This window comes from Monodon monoceros, unplaced genomic scaffold (assembly GCF_005190385.1).
Source record: "Monodon monoceros isolate NGI ecotype Baffin Bay Population unplaced genomic scaffold, NGI_Narwhal_1 Super_Scaffold_18, whole genome shotgun sequence".
NCBI classification, from domain to species: Eukaryota; Metazoa; Chordata; class Mammalia; order Artiodactyla; family Monodontidae; genus Monodon; species Monodon monoceros.
In genome coordinates this window covers 145,074,929-145,093,876 of record NW_021703774.1, presented here as the reverse complement: position 1 = coordinate 145,093,876, position 18,948 = coordinate 145,074,929, and the positions used below count along the sequence as shown (strand labels likewise).

Below are 18,948 nucleotides of genomic sequence, written 5' to 3'. Positions count from 1 at the left end.
TTCTTCTGCCTTGGGAGACTGATCTAAGAAAATATTGCTACAATTTATGTCAGAGAATGTTTTACCAATGTTCTCTTCTAGGAGTTTTATGGTGTCAGGTCTTAACATTTAGGTCTTTAGACCATTTTGTGTTTATTTTTGTACATGGTGTGAGGAAATGTTCTAATTTCATTGTTTTACATGTAGTTGCCCAGCTTTCCCAACACCACTTGAAGAGACTGTCTTTTCTCCATATTCTTGCCTCCTTTGTTTTAGATTAATTGACTGTAGGTATGTGGGTTTATTTCTGGGCTTTCTATTCTGTTCCATTGATCTATGTGTCTGCTTTTGTGCCAATAACATAGGAGTGGTGAGAGAGGAATCATTGTCTTGTTCTTGACTTTAGAAGGAAAACTTTCAGCTTTTCACCATTATGTTGGCTGTGGATTTGTCTTAAATGGCCTTTGTTATGTTGAGATATGTTCCCCCTAAACCCACTTTGATGAGAGTTTTTATCGTGGATGGATGTGGAATTTTGTCAAATGCTTTTTCTGTATCTATTGAATGATTATGTGTTTTTTGTCTTTGCTTTTGTTAATGTGGTGTATCACATTGATTGATTTGTGTATGTTGAACCATCCTTGTGACCCTGAAATGAATTCAACTTGATCATGGTGAATGATCCTTTTTATGTACTGTTGGATTCAGTTTGCTAAGATTTTTTTGAAGATTTTTGCATCTATATTCATCAAAAGTATTGGCCCAAAATTTCCTTTTTTGGTAGTGTCTTTTTCTTGTTTTGGTATCAGGGTAATGGTGGCCTCCATAGAATGAATTTGGGAGTGTTCCCACTTAAATTTGGGGGAATAATTTGTGAAGGATAGGTATAAGTTCTTTATATGTTTGGTAGAATTTCCCCAGTGAAGCTGTCTGGTCCTGGACTTTTGCTTGCTGGGTTTTTTTTTTGTTTTTTTTTTAATTACAGATTTTAAGTGTTTCACTTCTAGTAATTGGTCTGTTCAAATTATCTGTTTCTTCTTTTTTTGTTGTTCTTTTTGTTTTGTGGTATGCGGGCCTCTCACTGTTGTGGCCTTCTCCCGTTGTGGAGCACAGGCTCCAGACATGCAGGCTCAGCGACCATGGTTCACAGGCCTAGCTGCTCCGCGGCATGTGGGATCTTCCCGGACCAGAGCACGAACCCATGTCCCCTGCATCGGCAGGCGGACTCTCAACCACTGCGCAACCAGGGAAGCTCATCCCTTTATCATTATGTACATGATCCCTTCTTTGTCTTTCTATATGGCCTTTGTTTTAAAGTCAATTTTGTCTCATGTGGGTATTGCTTTCCTTGCTTTCTTATTGTTCCCATTTGCATGAAATATCTTTTTCCATCCTCCAACTTTCAGTCTGTGTGTGTATTTTGCCCTGAACTGAGTCTCCTGTAGGTGATATATTGTAGGTTCTTGGGGTTTTTTGATCCAATCAGCCACTCTATGTCTTTTGATTGGAGCATTTAGACCATCGACACTTAAAGTAATTATTGATAGGTATGTACATCTTGCCATTTTAATTCTTGTTTTCCCATTGTTTTTGTAGTTTTTTGTTCTTCTTTTTGTTTTTCCTTTTGTGTTTCAATGATTTTCTTTTGTAATATGCTTGAGTTCCTTTCTTTTTGGTTTTTGTGAATTTTTTGTATGTTTTTGATTTGCAGTTACCATGGAGTTCAAGTATGTTGACCCATAACTATATCTACTTGCTTTAAACTGACAGTCATTCAAGTTCAAACACATTCTAAAAGATCTACTTTTTTATACTCCACTCCCCACATTTTGTAATTTTGATGTCCTATTTTAGATCTTCATGCTGATCTTTTTACTGTTTATTGTAGTTATAATTGCTTTTACAATTTTTGATTGTTTTTTAAACTATGTACAGACTGATTTAAGTGATCTTCAATCCTTTTATATATCTGCCTTTCCTATTGTGACTTTCTCTTTCATACAGATTCTTGCTTCTTTTCTACTTAGAAAAGATCCTTCAGTGTTTCTTTTAGGGTAAGTTTAGTATTGCTGAATTCTTTTTTGCTTGTCTGAGAAATTTTTTCTCTCTCCTTTTATTCTAAATGATAATCTTGCTGGGTTATCTATTGTGGTCTTCAAAGGCTGTTTCTATGTGGGAACATCTCTGTGTAGACTGTGTTCATCCAACGTCTTTGGTGCAAGGGTTGGTTTTGATATGGACACCAGCCACATATTTTCTCAGGGTATGCTGGCCACTATCACCTTGATGGGGACTGTGGTTGCTGTTGGAGGGTCTAAACCCTGTGTAGGGTGTGAGGCAGGACTTTCTCTCTGCTCCATGGCTGTTGCCATGCCGTGGGGAGTAAACTACAGCTGTTGGAGTAGAAGCCCTGAGGGTTGGACTCAATCAGGCTCCATTCCCCTCAAGTGCACGCTCTGCCTCCAAAGAGGGGAGTGCTGAAGACATGAGGCCTGTGTGCTCACAGAGGACTGATGTGTTGCTTGTGTAGGTGTTCGAGGCTCTACTCAGACACAGCCCAAGTTTGAGTCTCTTCACCTGTTGTGTTGTCCCAGATCTAGTGCAAGGCTGTGGCATAGAGTGGGTGGAGCCAGAATATTCGCTAGGCTGGGGCTGGGGTTGGGGCATTGTGTCTGCAGGAATTGACATTGCTGTCCTGCTGCTAGAGATCTGGCCTGCCTCTGTGACAGTCTTCTTCCAGGATTTGTCTGCACCAGATCCAGTGCCAAAGTGTGGTATGACGTGGGTGGGCTGTTTGCTTAGCTGGGAAAAGGGGCGGGGGCAGGGACCTAGTATGCTGGTTCCTAGCACTGCTTGAGTAAGTGCTGACAATGGCTATTGCCTCCCCACCCGGACCACACTCCAGGCCCCTCAGGGCTGTCTCTGTGTAGCTAGTCCAAGTCTTTTCCCAGGGCCCAGTTGGCTCAGATTTTACACCTAGCTGTGGTGTGGAGTGAGTGGGGCCAGGGTGTTTGCCCCACTTGGACTGGGGAGTGTGGCAAGGCAGCAGCCGCCAATGTAAAACTCGCTCTGCCCTGATTGTTAGCAAGCCAGCACCTGTGCCCTCTTTGTGGTTAGAGTCTAGGCTTCTCCAACCCTTCTATCTGTCCCAGTTATTCTCCCAGCAGCCAAAGGGGTTTGCCTCCTTTGTCTAGGACCCCAGGACTGGGACGTCCTGCTCCCAGGGTGAGGGTCCACCTGTGTGGACCCTCTCTTCCTTTCAGGGGTGGAGGTCCCAACCTTATGCCTTTTTCCTGTCCTACCTGGTTACATGGAAATATTTCTTGCAGCTTTGGTTGTATAAGAGTTCTTCTGCCAGTTTCCAGTTAGTTCTCCATGAGACTTGTTTCATGTGAAGATGTATTTTTTAAGTATTTGTGGGGGGAGGTGAGCTCCACATCCTCCTACTCCACCATCTTGATCTCATTCTGATGCTTTCTTAACATGATAAATTGTATGTACCTTAATTCTAAAATCAGCATCTTACTTAAGGGAGAAACACCAAAGACATTTCCACTAAGTTCAGGAATAAGGCAAGGAAGATCGTTATTTTCATTACTGTTAACATTGGCTAACGCCAAAGCATCAGCCTATGCAATTAGACAAGAGAAATCAATTGGAGGTATGAAAATTGGGAAAACAGTAAAACTATCTTTATTTGCAGATAATATGATATTATTCCTGAAAAACTCTAGATAATAAACAATAAAACCAACTCATTTAGTAAAAGAATTAAGTAAGATAGCAGCATAAAAAATTAACAGGAAGATATGAGAAATCCAAGAAGAGATGGTAAGAATGAAACTGAAACACTAGACTTTTTAGTCTCCAGCAAGATGGCACATACTTGGCATGTTTGGCACCACTCCTTAATAAATCCGAAGTTATCCTCAGAAATCTTTTCAAAATAGTTTTCCCTGTAACAATCATGAAGTGAAGGAAGTTAGCATTGGAGAATAAACTTATTTTCTATCTTAAAAAAAATTAAGGGGAATTCCCTGGCAGTCTGGTGGTTAGAACTCTGTGCATCCACCACAGGGGAAATGGGTTTGATCCCTGGTCAGGAAAGTAAGATCCCATATGCTGCATGGCTTGTCCCCCCCAACCCAAAAAAAAAGAAAAAAAAGAAAAAAATTAACAGGCATAGATGAATAGCCATCAGGTATATAAACAATAATCAGTTAGCAGATATGATGGTAGAGAAAAAAACCCATTTATAATAGTAACAAAGAAAATGACACTTAGGAATAAACTTAGTAAGAAATATACAAAGTCTATATGAGGAAAACTTGAGAACTCTCCTGAAGCATATAAAAGTAGACATAAGCAAATGGAAAGATGTCCCTTACTTTCAGATAGGCTGATTCAACACAATAAAATGTCAGGAATTCCCTGGCGGTCCAGTGGTTAGGACTCTGCACTTTCACTGCTGATGGCCTGGGTTCAATTCCTGGTTGGGGAACTAAGATCCCACAAGCCACGTGGCATGGCCTAAACAAAACAAACAAGCACAGTAAAATGTCAGTTCTCCTTAAGTTAGTTTATAAATTTAATAGTGATCCCCCCAAATGTCAACAGGTTGGTACTAACTTCATATGGGAAAATAAACATGCAAAAACAGACTGAAAAACACTGAAACAGGAAAGGTATGAGGAGGCACTAGCTCTGTCAGTAATTAAAACATAGTCTAAAACCTCTCTAATTAACATAGTGCTGGATTACTTTTGCAGAAAATAAGTGATTTTTTAACAGCTTGGTACTTTATTATTTTTTGATTGACATAATTGACATACAGCATTGTATAATTTAAAGGTGTACATGTTGGTTTGCTGTATTTATGTATTGCAATATGATTACTATAGTAGCATTAGCTAACACCTTTATCATGTCTCATATTTATTATTTCTTTTTTGTGTTGAGGATAGTTAAGATTTAGTATCTTAGCAACTTTGAAGTTCATAATACAGTTTTGTTGACTGTAATCACTATGTTCTGTATTAGATCTCCAGAACTTATTTATCTGTTCACCGTAAATTTGTACCCTTAAACAACATCTCGCTAATTCCCCCAGCCCCTGCTAGCCACTATTCCATTCCCTGTTTTTACAAGTTCTGTTTTTTAAGATTCCACATATAACTGAGATCTTACAGTATTTGTCTTTCACTGTCTGACTTATTTCACTCAGCATAATGCCATCAAGGTCTATCCATTTTGTCCCAAATGGTAGGATTTCCTTCTTTCTCATGGCTGAATAATGTTCCATTGTATATCTATACCACATCTTCTTTATCTATTCATTTGTTGACAGACATTTAGACTATTTCCATGTTTTGACTACTGTGAATAATGCTGTAGAAAACATGGGTGTATAGATATCCCTTCAAGATACTGATTTCAATTCCTTCAGATATATACCCAGGAGTGGGATTGCTGGACCATTTGGTAGTTCAATTTTTAATTTCTTGAGGAACCTCCATACTGTTATCCATAAGGGCTGTACCAATGTACATGCCCACCAACAGTGTATAAATGTTCCCTTTCCTCCATGTCCTCACCAACTTTTGTTATCTCTGGTCTTTTTGATAAAAGGCTTCCTAACAGGTGTGAGGAGATGTCTCGGTGATTTGATTTGATGATTATTAGCGATGCTGGTGATTAATCCCAGATGAGTAGTGATGCTGAGCTCCTTTTCATACACCTATTGGCCATTTGTATGTCCTCTTTGAAAAAATGTCTATTCAGATCCTTTGCCCATTTAAAAAATGGATTGTTTTCTTTTTTTGCTATTGAGCTGTATGTGTTCTTTACATATAGTTTTATATATATATATATATATAGTATAGTTCTAATATTTTGGATATTAGTCCCTTATGAGATATATGATTTGCAAATATTTTCTCCCATTCTATAGGTTTTTTCAATTTACTGATTGTTTCCTTTGCTGTGCAGAAACTCTGTAATGTAGTCTCACCTGTTTATTTTAGTTTTTGTTGCCTGTGCTGTTGGTGACTTATCCAAGAAATCAGCAATGAGTACTTTTAAAATCAATAAGATATGTAATTCTTTGACTTATTTTGTATGTGTCTTTCCTAGTGACATTCCTGTGATTTCAAAATATGGGTTTAAGAACCTGACAAGATAGCTTTAGCTTATGTAGTTTATTTGCTTGAGCAAATCATTTCTGAATTTTAGTTGTGATAGATAAACCAGAGTTTTATGTGAAATGTCATAGCATCTGGAGATGTTGAAGTACCACATATAGATGAAATTAATGCAGAGCAACTCCAGTAGATTATTGAGGTAGTCACAGTTTTACCTGTGTGTGCCAAGTATAATTCTTTAAAAGAACAGGCAAAAATCATGTTATCAAAATTTCCAGCTGCCTTGGTAGCCATGTGCAGGTCCTTGTATTAAGTCATTTATACTATTCTTTGAAAGTATCAAAACACTTAAAAACCATAGCCCGCCCATGAGTGACAGTAGGGCACTCACAATATTGGGAGAAGTTAGCAAGTCCAGTTGTAAAGAAGACATAAAAGACATTGGCAAACAGGACTGGTTAAGTCTACGAGTTTTCTTTTGAAACCTTTTGTAATCAAAATGAAGAATAAAAAATTGTTATTAAGGCAGTGTATATGTATGTATGTGTATTCTTTTTTTATTTTATTTTCTAACATTTCTCTCTTTCTAATATGTATATATATATGTTAGATATGATGTTATTTGAAAGAATGACTAGTTTGCACTAAAGAACTCTGTCACTGCATTGAATGAGTCTTTCAGTGGTCACTACTTTCCAACCGTTTTCCTCCAATCATTTTTAAATGTTTTCTTTTTTTTTGGTCACGCGGCTACCACGGATTGAACCTGGGTCTCCTGCAGTGGAAACGCAGAATCCTAACCACTGCACTACCAGGGAATTTCCTTAAAATGGTTTTTTAATAATGAAATGTTTGAGGGAATTTCCTGGCATTCCAGTGGTTAGGACTCCGAGCTTTCACTGCCAAGGGTGTGGGTACGATCCCTGGTTGGGGAACTAAGATCCCGCAAGCCACAGGTTGCGACCAAAAAATTTTTTTTAAATGAAATGTTTGATAGATTTAAGTTGGAAATTGCTATTTTAATTTTGTAAAAACAATTTACTAAATATGAAATTTTATATACACTTTCATCTAAAGTGAAATGAAAATGAATCAGAGAAGAAATATTGGTTTAAGTGATAGTTATTGTTAACATCTTTTAAAGAAGTATATACATTTTTTTCTGAAAAAGAATTGAAGAAAATAAGACCAAAATCTGTTAGAAATACGAGCAAAACACACAAAAAATATTAACATGCCCTTAAACATACGAAAAGATATTCAACCTTACTCATAATAACAGAAAATGCAAAGTAAACCTACTCTGAGATACCATTTCTCACCCATCAGACTGGTAAAAATTAAAACTCATGACACGTTTCTGTTGGTGAGGCTGTAGGGGAACAGACATCCTTATACACTGCTGACGGAAATGCAAATTGGTACAGCCCTACAGAGGGGAATTTGGCAATATCTATCAAAACTGCATATGCATTTATCTCTTGACCCATTTATCTCACTTACAGAAGATATCCCTCAAACAATACAAAGATACTTATGGACTAGTTTATTCATTGCAGGATTGTTTGTAATTGCAAAATATTGAAAGCACCATAAATGCCATACAGGAAAGTGATTGAATAAATTATGGTACATCCACACACACGAGTACTATGCTACTGTAAGAAAGAATGTATATGAACAGATACAGAATAATTTCCAGAATATACTGTTAAGAGGAAAAAGCAAAGTGCAAAAGAGTATCTACAGTATACTACCTTTTGTGTAAGAAAGAATGAAAACAAGAAAATGTGCATGCATCTGTTTATTTGTGTGAAAGAAGCATAGCATGGAAGGAACAGAAATAAATGAGACTGGTGACCGACACTGGGTGGGTAGGATGGGGTGGAAAGAATGTGGGGAAGGAAGTAGGGTATAGAGAATGGGAAAGGGGAGAGATGCTTTGCTGAGTGGGCCTGTTAGTACAGTTCTGAGTTTTGGAATCATCCTAATGTTTTATACACTAAAAACAGAAACAAACAAACAAAAAACCAAAAATAGGGGAAACCTACAATGGAATACAAAGAAACAAATGAAACTAAATGCATTTTAAATGAAAAACATAACCACACTGAAGAAGAAAAATAGAGCTAATTCAGATGGCTTTTGAACACAGAATTATATGTACAAACTCTCCAGTCAAAGAAAAACAGAAATATGGAGTTCTGTTTAATATTGAGATCTGGTTTGGTTTTTTGCAATGGGATGGGCTAGAGTTTTTGAAACTTCTCTTTCTGTGTATTCCAGGATTGAATATATAAGCCAGGTTTCTCACTGTTGGAGAAGGAAGTTACAAATGTGAAAAGAAGAAAGGCTAGAATGAACCCTGTGTTATTGGATTAAAGTTGGAAGTGTTGATATGAATTCATGGTTTGGACATGTGTGTGTATGTGTATATGTATATACATATTTCTTAGCTTGGTCCACTAAGAGTGTCTAAAAACAGTAACACCGTAGTAGCAAGGAGCTCCTCTAGTGTTTAGATCTTGCTTTAGATCCACACTAAGAGAAACCAACACTTGAAGGCTGGGGTTGGGAAAACACACATGAACTTGGGCAATCTTTTTGTGGTAGAAATTAAGAAAGTACTTAAGGAAGGACGGTGACATGTCAAAAGGACACAGGAGCTAGATTAAAGTGGCTCCCTCTGGCCAAATATGGGACATTTCAAGCATCAAAATAAGTGAGAATATGGATTAGAATGCATTGAGTAAAACAGGAATCCATGAGTTGATACTGTTATACATAAATAAATAAACAAAGGAGAAGGAGAAACTATTCCTTTCAGTAGAATGCCAACTAATAAATGTAGAAGGATGGTTTAATTAGGAATTACTATCTGGCAACCATAATAGTAATAATTGATTCAGGCAAGAATGCTCAAAAGATACTAAAACTAATGGGTAAACTTAACAGAGTCTCAAAGATTCTCCCCACAAAGTACTGATTGATCGTGAAAGGAAAAACTGTAACTTTAACCTCCAAGTATTTTGGAATTCTCCAGCTATCTTTCTGTTATTGATTTCTAGTTTAAATCCATTGTTGTCTGAGAGCAGACATTGTATGATCTCTAGTCTCTTACATTTGTTAGGGTGTGTTTTATGGCCCAGAATGTAGTCTGTCTTGTTCCATGTGAGCTTATGAAAAATGTGTTTTGTGTTATTGTTGGATGAAATAGTCTATAGATGTCAATTACATGCAGTTGATTGATGGTGCTATAGAGTTCACCTATGTCCTTACTGATTTGCCCGATGGATCTGTCCATTTCTAATGGAGGAGTATTGAAGTCTCCAACTATAAAAGTGGATTCATTTATTTCAAACATTGTAGTTCTATCAGTTTTGACTCACATTTTTCTTTTTTTTTGCGGTACGCGGGCCTCTCACTGTTGTGGCCTCTCCCGCTGCGGAGCACAGGCTCCGGACGCGCAGGCTCAGCGGCCATGGCTCACGGGCCCAGCCACTCCGCGGCATGTGGGATCTTCCCGGACCGGGGCACGAAATCATGTCCCCTGCATCAGCAGGCGGACTCTCAACCACTGCGCCACCAGGGAAGCCCCTGACTCACATATTTTGATGCTCTGTTGTTAGGTGCATACGCAAGAAGGACTGTTACGTCTTCATGGAGAACTGACCCTTTTATCGTTATGTAATGCCCCTCTTTATGCCTGATAATTTTCCTTGCTTGGAAGTTTGCTATGTCTTAAATTAATACAACTACTCCAGCTTCCTTTTGATTAGTGTTAGCATGGTATATCTTCCTCTACACCTTTACTTTTAATCTGTATGTGTCTTTATATTTAGAGTGGGTTTCTTAATCCCATCCAGTTGGGAAAATCAAGTTGGAGTATGGAACATAACTTCTGATCTCCTTCAAGTGTCTTCATACTCCTTCTCTCTTGCTAAAATGAAAGTATTTTATACCAAGAAAAATTAAAGTGGGTTTCTCGTAGAAACATATAATTATGTTCTTTTATCTATGCTGACAATCTCTGTCTCTTAATTGGTGTATTTAGACCATTGAAATTTAAAATGATTATTGATATAGTTGGATTAATATCTACCATATTTATTACTATTTTCTATTGTTGCCCTTGTTCTTTGTTCCTGTTTTTGCCTTCTCCTCTTTTTCTGCCTTTTGTGGTTTTATTGAGCATTTAATATGATTTCATTTTCTCTTTCTTAGCATATCAATAAAAATATTTTTAGCATATCAATAAAATTATATTTTTTATCTTTATAGTGAAGAAATTTGTGGTGAAAGTTAATATCATCAGTAAAAGGACACCAGATATCATACATCTTCTGATACAATGCACTGAGAAGGGCACATCACTTACCCTGTTTTCCTGCCAAAAAATGCATAACCTTAATTAGTCATGAGGAAACATCATAACAAACCCAAATTAAAAGACATTTCAAAATGTACTCTTCAAAAATGTCAAGATCATAAAAGACAAGGAACGACTGAGGAATTGTTCCAGAATAAAGAAGAATTGAGACATGACAACTGAATGTAACTCATGGTCCTAGATTGTCTGTGCTTATAATGAATGTTATTAGTATAATTGGCAAAGAATAATGCTTATAATGAATGTTATTAGTATAATTGGCAAAGAATAAAGCCATTTAGTATTGTATCAGTATTAATTTCCTGATTATGATACTTATATTGCAATTATAAAATGAATGAACTACAACACCACAAATGAATCTTGTCCCCTGAGTGCATGAAGCAAGATACAAATGATATCATTTGTATAAAGTTCAAAAAAACAAGCCAAAATAACTATATTGTTTAGAGACATATATATGTGATAAAACTACAAAGAAAAATAAACAAGTAATTAACATAAAGTTCAGGATCATAGTTACCTCTAGGGATAGAAAGGGGCATGTGATCTGGAGGGAAGTCTTGTATGGGTGAGAGGCTGCCTTTGGGGTGCTAGCTAAGTTCTATTTTTTGATCTGGGTGGTGGTTAAATGGATGTTCACATTAGAATTAGTCATTGTACATCAAAAAGACAACAAATAAGAGAAAAGGGAACCCTCATGCACTGTTTGTGGGAAAGTAAATTGGTGGTTGCCCTAGGGAAAACAGTATGGAGGTTCCTCAAAAAATTAAGAATAGAATTACCATATGATCCAGCAATTCCACTTCTGAGTATTTACCCAAAGAAAACAAAAACACTAATTCAAAAAGATACATACAGGGCTTCCCTGGTGGCGCAGTGGTTGAGAGACCGCCTGCCGATGCAGGGGACAAGGGTTCGTACCCCGGTCCGGGAAGATCCCACGTGCCGCGGAGCGGCTGGGCCCGTGAACCATGGCCGCTGAGCCTGCACGTCTGGAGCCTGTGCTCCGCAACGGGAGAGGCCACAACAGTGAGAGGCCCGCGAGCTGCAAAAAACAAACAAAAAAAGATACATACAAACCAATGTTCATTGCACCATTATTTACAATAGCCAAGATGTGGAAGCAACCTAAGTGCCCATCAATAGATGAATGGCTAAAGAAGATGTGGTATATATATACAATGGAATATTAGCCATAAAAAATGAAATCTTGCCATTTGTGACAACATGGATGTATCTAGAGGGTATTATGCTAAGTGAAATAAGTCAGACAGAGAAGGAGAAATAACACATGATCTCACTTATATGTGGAATCTAAAAAACAAGCAAACAAAACAAAACGAAAGCAGACTCATAGATACAAAGAACAAATGGCTGGTTGCCAGAGGGGAGGGGTGGAGTGGGGGAGAAATAGATGAAGGGGATTAAGAAATACAAACCTTCAGTTAGAAAATAAATAAGCCACAGGGATGTAATAAACAGCATAAGGAATATGGTCAATAATATTGTAATAACTTTGTATGGGGACAGATGGTAACTAGACTTATCCTGGTGACCATTTAATAATGTACAAAAATGTCAAATCACTATGTAGTACATCTGAAACAAATATAATATTGTATGTCAACAATATCTCTATTTTAAAACATGCTGAAAGACTACAAAAATGCATTTTGATTACAAAAAAGAATTAGTTGTACTTTACATTTATATTTTATGCACTTTAACATGTGTTATATTTCACAATGAAAGAGTTCTTAAAATAAATAGTGCTTTTATAAGGGATTAAAAAAAACCCCACAAAGCACAATGTCAAATTTTCATGAGAGCAGTCTCCTGGTGTCCTTTCCTGAATTTGGCAGACAGGATTGCCAGAGGAAAGGCATTGATAGGGGGTGGGGGGACAAAAGCAGTAGTGTGACCTGGCAAAGGTAAAGGGCCATGGCATCAGCTAGAGCAGTGGTCCACAACATTTTGGCACCAGGGACTGGTTTCGTGGAAGACAATTTTTCCATGGACGGGGGTGGGAGTGGGGGTGGTTCACGCAGTAGTGCGAGCGATGGGGAGCGATGGGGAGCGGCAGATGAATCTTCGCTCGCTCATCCGCCTCTCACCTCCTCCAGTGTGGCTGGTGGAGGGGGGGAGCAGTTGCGGACCCCTGAGCTAGAGCACTTAAACTTTAGTGTGCTCACAGACCCCTGGGCATCTTGCTAAAATGCAGACTCTGAATCCGTCGGTCCGGGGATTCTGCATTTCTTAGTTATATATTTATTTATTTTTGGCTGCGTTGGATCTTGGTGCTGTGCATGGGCTTTCTCTAGTTACGGTGAGCGGTGGCTACTCTTCGTTATGGTGCGCGGGCTTCTCACTGCAATGGCTTCTCTTGTTGTGGAGCACGGGCTCTAGGTGCACAGGCTTCTGTAGTTGTGGCACATGGGCTCAGTAGTTGTGGCGTACAGGCTTAGTTGCTCCACAGCATGTGGGATCTTACCCGGGCTCGAACCCTTGTCTGCTGCATTGGCAGGCGGATTCTTAACCACCGTGCCACCAGGGAAGTCCATGGGATTCTGCATTTCTAAGAAGCTCCCGGGTAACACCCATGCTGCTGGGTTCACAAACCACGTTCTGAGTAGCATTTCTACACGGAAAATCAGTATAAGATTTTTAAAGAACAGTACATTTTTGGGGTGGGGGCAGAGCCGGTGGCTACAGCAAAAGGTAAGGCATATACAGAGCATAAAGGACCACAGAAAATTTTACTCCTCCAGAGGTGAAAAATTCCTGTTTTTCCACAATGGTCTACAATTATGCATCACACCAAGTAGAATAAGGAATAAATATAACAGATTCATGAGCAGCAAAGGAATAAGCTGGGAAAAAAGCAATAAGTTCATCCTCTTGTGTGCAGTATGTGAAAGGCAGAGGGACCCTCTTTACATCCTCCTGCTGAAACCGGAACTTCCTGAGGGGAACTTTCCTTGAGAATCTCACGAATCTGTTGGTATTTTAGGAGGGGTTAACATAGAGTGGTGTTAGCTTTAATAACTGCAAAGCCATCATGAGCTTCTCTCTTTGTTGGAATTGGAAATAGGCTGGATTTAACAACGGCAATAATCTTATGACCAGAAGAAGTGACATTTCATATCCGTTTTGCTGGGTGCTAGTGAATATCACTGTTTGTTTTCACAGGATGTGAAAGAGCTGCTGTAGGAGGAATGCTCCATCAGTGCTAACCAAACAGAAGTCAGATGGCAGATTGACTGCCACTGGTGAGTTCCATCCCACATGCAAGGAAGACACGATTCTAATCTTATACAAATGTTTCCAGAGAACTAATGAAGAGGGAACACTTTCCATGTGATTTTATGAGGCCATCATAACCTTGATGCCAAAACCTGACAAGGACCCTTCCCAATTTTAGTATATGTGCTGCTGAAGCGAGCACGACAAGGACACTTTGAGGAAGGAAGATTATAGGCTGGCCAATCTCACCCCTAAATATAAATACAAAAATCTTAAACATAGCATTAGCACACTATGTCATTGGTCTCAATTATTTGTTGCCCCATCCTATGGGAGAATTATACTTCTAATTCTCTATGGGCATCAGGCATGGTCAAAGGACTTGCTTAAGCCAATAAAATGTGAGCAAAAGTGGCCCACGCCCTTTTCAAGCAGAAGCTTTAGGAGCCATTGTGTGGTTCTACCATTGATCCTTCTGTGATACGAGTAGGGTGTCCAAGATAAGGACTGCTCTACCCTTTCGGGTTCCAGAATGAAGAAAATGTGAATACCGCAGCCAAAATTTAACCTGAGCATGAAACAAACGCTGTTGCTCCAAACCACTAAGATCTGCGCATTGTTTGTTACTGCAGAAATGGCGAAAGTGTAAGAAGATCAACTGCTTAGCCTGGCGGTCATTGGTCTGGTTGATGATGTCATTGATGGGCCATTTGCTGCTTCTGGGTAATATAAACAAAAGAACTATGCACAGGTATAAATGGCAGTCTAAAAAGCCTGGCAAATCTTTGTTCACATATGCGCAGTCTCAGATGACACAAGCAAAGACAGGGAAAAGGAAGTAGGGATCGATATTGACGTGACAAAGTAGGAAATCAAATTATGACTTTAGTGAACACTCCAGGCCATAAGGATTTCACCCCAGATATAATTAGAGGAGCTGTCCAGGCTGAGGTAGCTGAGATGTGGATACTGGCAGGAAAGGAGTCTGAAAATGGATCGTGACCTCCCGATTCATCCCTTAAAGAAACACAGATCCATCTACCCCAAAGAATCTGTTCGAGCTTGCACTCAGCAAAGGGCTCAACTCATCTTTAGTAATGAGACTCCGACCCCAATGGATTTCCTGTGCTGTTATAGTGTTAAGCTGTAAGTGCAGCTGTCATTGTTTAAAGATTGAGAAACGTCTTTAAAAGAAATACTGATGATGCCACAGAGGAAAAAGAAAACTGATTTGTTAACTAATAGCCAGATGCTACAGATACAGACTCTATGTCTTTTGTTTTGTTTTTAATTAGGGTAAAACATAACATAAAATTTACCATCTTCGTTTTTTTTTTTTTTTTTTTTGTGGTACGCGGGCTTCTCCCTGTTGTGGCCTCTCCCGTTGAGGAGCACAGACTCCGGACGTGCAGGCTCAGCGGCCATGGCCCATGGGCCCAGCCGCTCCACGACATGTGGGATCCTCCCAGACTGGGGCACGAACCCGCGTCCCTTGCATCGGCAGGCGGACTCTCAACCACTGCGCCACCAGGGAAGCCCCATCTTCATTATTTTTAAGTGTACAGTTCAGTAGTGTTAAGTATATTCACATTGTTGTGCAACCAGAACTTTTTCATCTTGCAAAACTGAAACTCTATACTCATAAAACAACAACTCCCCGTTTCTTCTTCCCATCCAGCCCCTGGCAACCAGCATTCTACTTTCTGTCTCTATGGATTTGACTACTATGGGTGCCTCATAGAAGTGAAATCATGTACTCTTTGTCTATTTGCGACTAGTTTATTTCACTAGAATAATGTCTTCAAGTTTTGCCCATGTTACAGCACATGTCAGACTTTCCTTCCTTTTAAAATTTAGTTTAATATTTTCCCCTTTATTGAGGTATAATGGACATATAGCACTGAATAAGTTTAAGGTGTACAGCATAATGACTTGACATACATATACTGTGAAATGATTACCACAATAAGTTAACATCCACTACCTCATATAGTTACCAAAAAAATTTTTTTCCTTGTGATGAGAACTTTTAGGATCTAGTTTCTTAGCAACTTTCAAATATGCCATACAACAGCATTAACTATAGTCACCATGTTGTACATTACATGCACAGTACTCATTTAACTTATAACTGGAATTTGTACCTTTTGACCACCTTCATTCAATTCTCCCACCCTTTTCCTTCCTTTCTAAGGCTGAACAATAGTCCACGCTATGTATATACCACATTTTATTTATCCCTTCACAGACTCAAAACTTTTGAGATATACAAAGTCTTTCAAAAGCTAGAGAGATACAGGCTGTTTCAGTGTCTGTGTAACAGCTGCTGGGTGTGGTTGCTGGTATAAGAATGAGAGGTCAGGATTTCTGCCAATTCACCTAAACGCCCAGAAGGTTTAATCTCTGCTTTCAAAAATTCTGTTTACTTAAGCTAAAGAAACAATGTGCACTTGAGATTTTTTTTTAATTAGAGAGGAAAAAAGCTATGAGAATTGCTAGAAATTATTAATAACTATTCTTTTAGAAAATTAAAAAGTGCTAACAGATAAAGGAGACGTAAGATTGCCCTTTCTGCTCAAAAATTGGATTTTCCTATGAAATTTTAGTAAGTGGGATTAAGTTGTTGAGATTTATGGAAACTCTGCTAAATATGTATTAAAAGACACTGCATCAAGGTGAAATAAGCTCTATTTCCAACCAAACTGTAAATGGTTCCAGTTTTCTCTTTTGATTTGCAATTTTACTACATACTTTTAAAGGAAACAACTAAAGTGGATTTAATTGTTAAAGCAGTGGAACATTGACCTGTACCCTTTTGTTCAGGTAACTGTAGGAGAAGACTGGCTGGAGGTTTCAGAAAAGAGATTTTGGTGTTGAATGTAAGAGAGTTCCTCCTCTAACATGTACATTAAAAAAAATTAATCTGAAATTTGTGGAAGCTGTTCCAGTAGTAACCAAGATTTAGAATTTCAGATGTGTAAATCCAACTAATAAAATACCTTTAGTTTGAACATTCAAAATATCAATCAACTTGATTCACCACATTCACAAATCATAAGAGAAAAATCATATGACTGTTTCAATAGACATAGAAAAAGCATTTGATAACATTTAATATCTATTCCCCAAAACTCCTAACAAACTAAGAATAGAATGACATTTCCTTAGTCTGATAAAAGCTGTTTACAAAAACCCTGGAGCAAGCAACAAAGCTTTCCTTTTGAGATTGGAACAAGACACGAATGCCTGCAATCATCGCTTCTATTCAATGTTGTCCTTGAGGTCAAAGCCTGTGATGTATGAAAAGGAAAAAAATTAAAATATAAAGGACTGGAAAGGAAGAAACAAAACTGGCATTATTTGCTGATCCTATGATTATATGTATTTAAAAACCTTAAGTAATGTAAAGATAAATAATTAAAACTTAGCACAGTTGCTAGATATAAAACCAACACTAAAAAATCAGTTGTAGGGCTTCCCTGGTGGCGCAGTGGTTGAGAGTCCACCTGCCGATGCAGGGGACACGGGTTCATGCCCTGGTCCGGGAAGATCCCACATGCCGCAGAGCGGCTAGGCCTGTGAGCCATGGCCGCTGAGCCTGCGCGTCCGGAGCCTGTGCTCTGCAACGGGAGAGGCCACAACAGTGAGAGGCCCCGCGTACAGCAAAAAAAAAAAAAAATCAATTGTATTTCTATATACATTCCTGTAAGAAAGCAAAAATTGAAATTAAAAAAAAATTCACAATGGCATAAAAAAAAATGAAGTCCTAGGAACAAGTCTACCAAAATATGTGCAAGACGTCTTCAGGGAAAATGATAAAACTTTAATGAGAGACATTATAGAAGATCTAAATAGATGGAAAGATATGTTTATGTATTGGAAGAGTAACATATTTAGTTTCTTCAAATAGATTTATAGATTCAATGCAATACCAAAGAAAATGCCAGCATGACAATAATGTCATAAAATATTTGTGGGAATGTAAATGGATAAGAATTACCAATTACCGGAGCAGTGAAGAAGAGAGGCGAAAGTGACCCCTGGACTGACCAGAGCTGGTGCACCACTGCATCCCTGTGTCCAGAGCCTATGTCCTGTCTCAACCAGGCCCAAGAGAAAGTCTGAAGCGGATGCTAGAGGTAAAGCCAAGGTGAAGGACAAACCACAGAGAAGATCTGCAAGGTTATCTGCTAAACCTGTTCCTCCAAAGCCAGAGTCCAAGCCTAAAAAGGCCCCTGCAAAGAAGAGAGAGAAGGTACCCAAAGGGGAAAAAGGGAAAGCTGATATTGGTAAGGATGGGAATAACCCTGCAGAAAATGGAGATCCCAAAACAGACCAGGCACAGAAAGCTGAAGGTGCTGGAGATACCAAGTAAAGTGAGTGCATTTTTGATAACTGTGTACTTCTGGTGAGTGTACACTTTGAAATACTATTTTTTAAAATCAAGTTTTATAAAAATGAAAAAAAAAAAGAATTACCAATTACTTCCTGAAAAAAACTGAGACAGTAGGACCCACACTACTAGGGAGTAGTATTTATTACAAACTATCATAATTAAAATAGTGTGGTATTACCAATGTTCATAGCAGCATTATTTACAATTGCCAAGATATGGAAGCAATCTAAGTCTCCATCAGTAGATGAATGGATAAAGAAGATGTGGTATATATATATACAATGGAATACTACTCAGCCATAAAAAAGAAAGAAATTTTTGCCATTTGCAGCAACATGGATGGACTTGGAGGGCATTATGCTAAGTGAAATAAGTCAGACAGAGAAAGACAAATACTGTATGATATCACTTATATGCAGAATCTAAAAATACAGCAAACTAGTAAATATAACAAAAAAGAGGCAGACTCACAGATGTAGAGGACAAACTGGTGATTACCAACGGGGAGACAGCGAGGGGCAATATAGTGGTGGCAGAGTGGGAGGTACGAATTATTGGGTGTAAGATAGGCTACAAGAATGTATTGTACAACACAGGGAATATAGCCAAAATTTTGTAATAATTGTAAATGGGGTGTAACCTTTCAAAATTGTATAAAAAATAAAAAGTACTTTTAAAAAAGATAGTGTGGTATTAGTGCAGAAACTGGCCAATGGAAAAGTATGGGTTTGGACAAAGGAAGCCCATACCTACCTGTTATCCAACAGGACTATCCAGCCCTGGGTACCTCCTCATAT

At 38.4% G+C, this 18,948-nt stretch overlaps 1 protein-coding gene across 1 annotated transcript in view; it reads left to right on the top strand.

Annotated features, from left to right (window-relative positions):
* LOC114897992 (protein TonB-like) overlaps positions 1-18,130 on the top strand; it is a 68,083-nt gene extending 49,953 nt beyond the window's left edge. Inside the window, exon 2 of the mRNA XM_029227018.1 lies at positions 17,863-18,130. Coding sequence (XP_029082851.1) covers positions 17,863-18,130 — 268 coding nt within the window. The remainder of the gene's footprint in view (positions 1-17,862) is intronic.
* Positions 18,131-18,948: the final 818 nt, after the last annotated feature.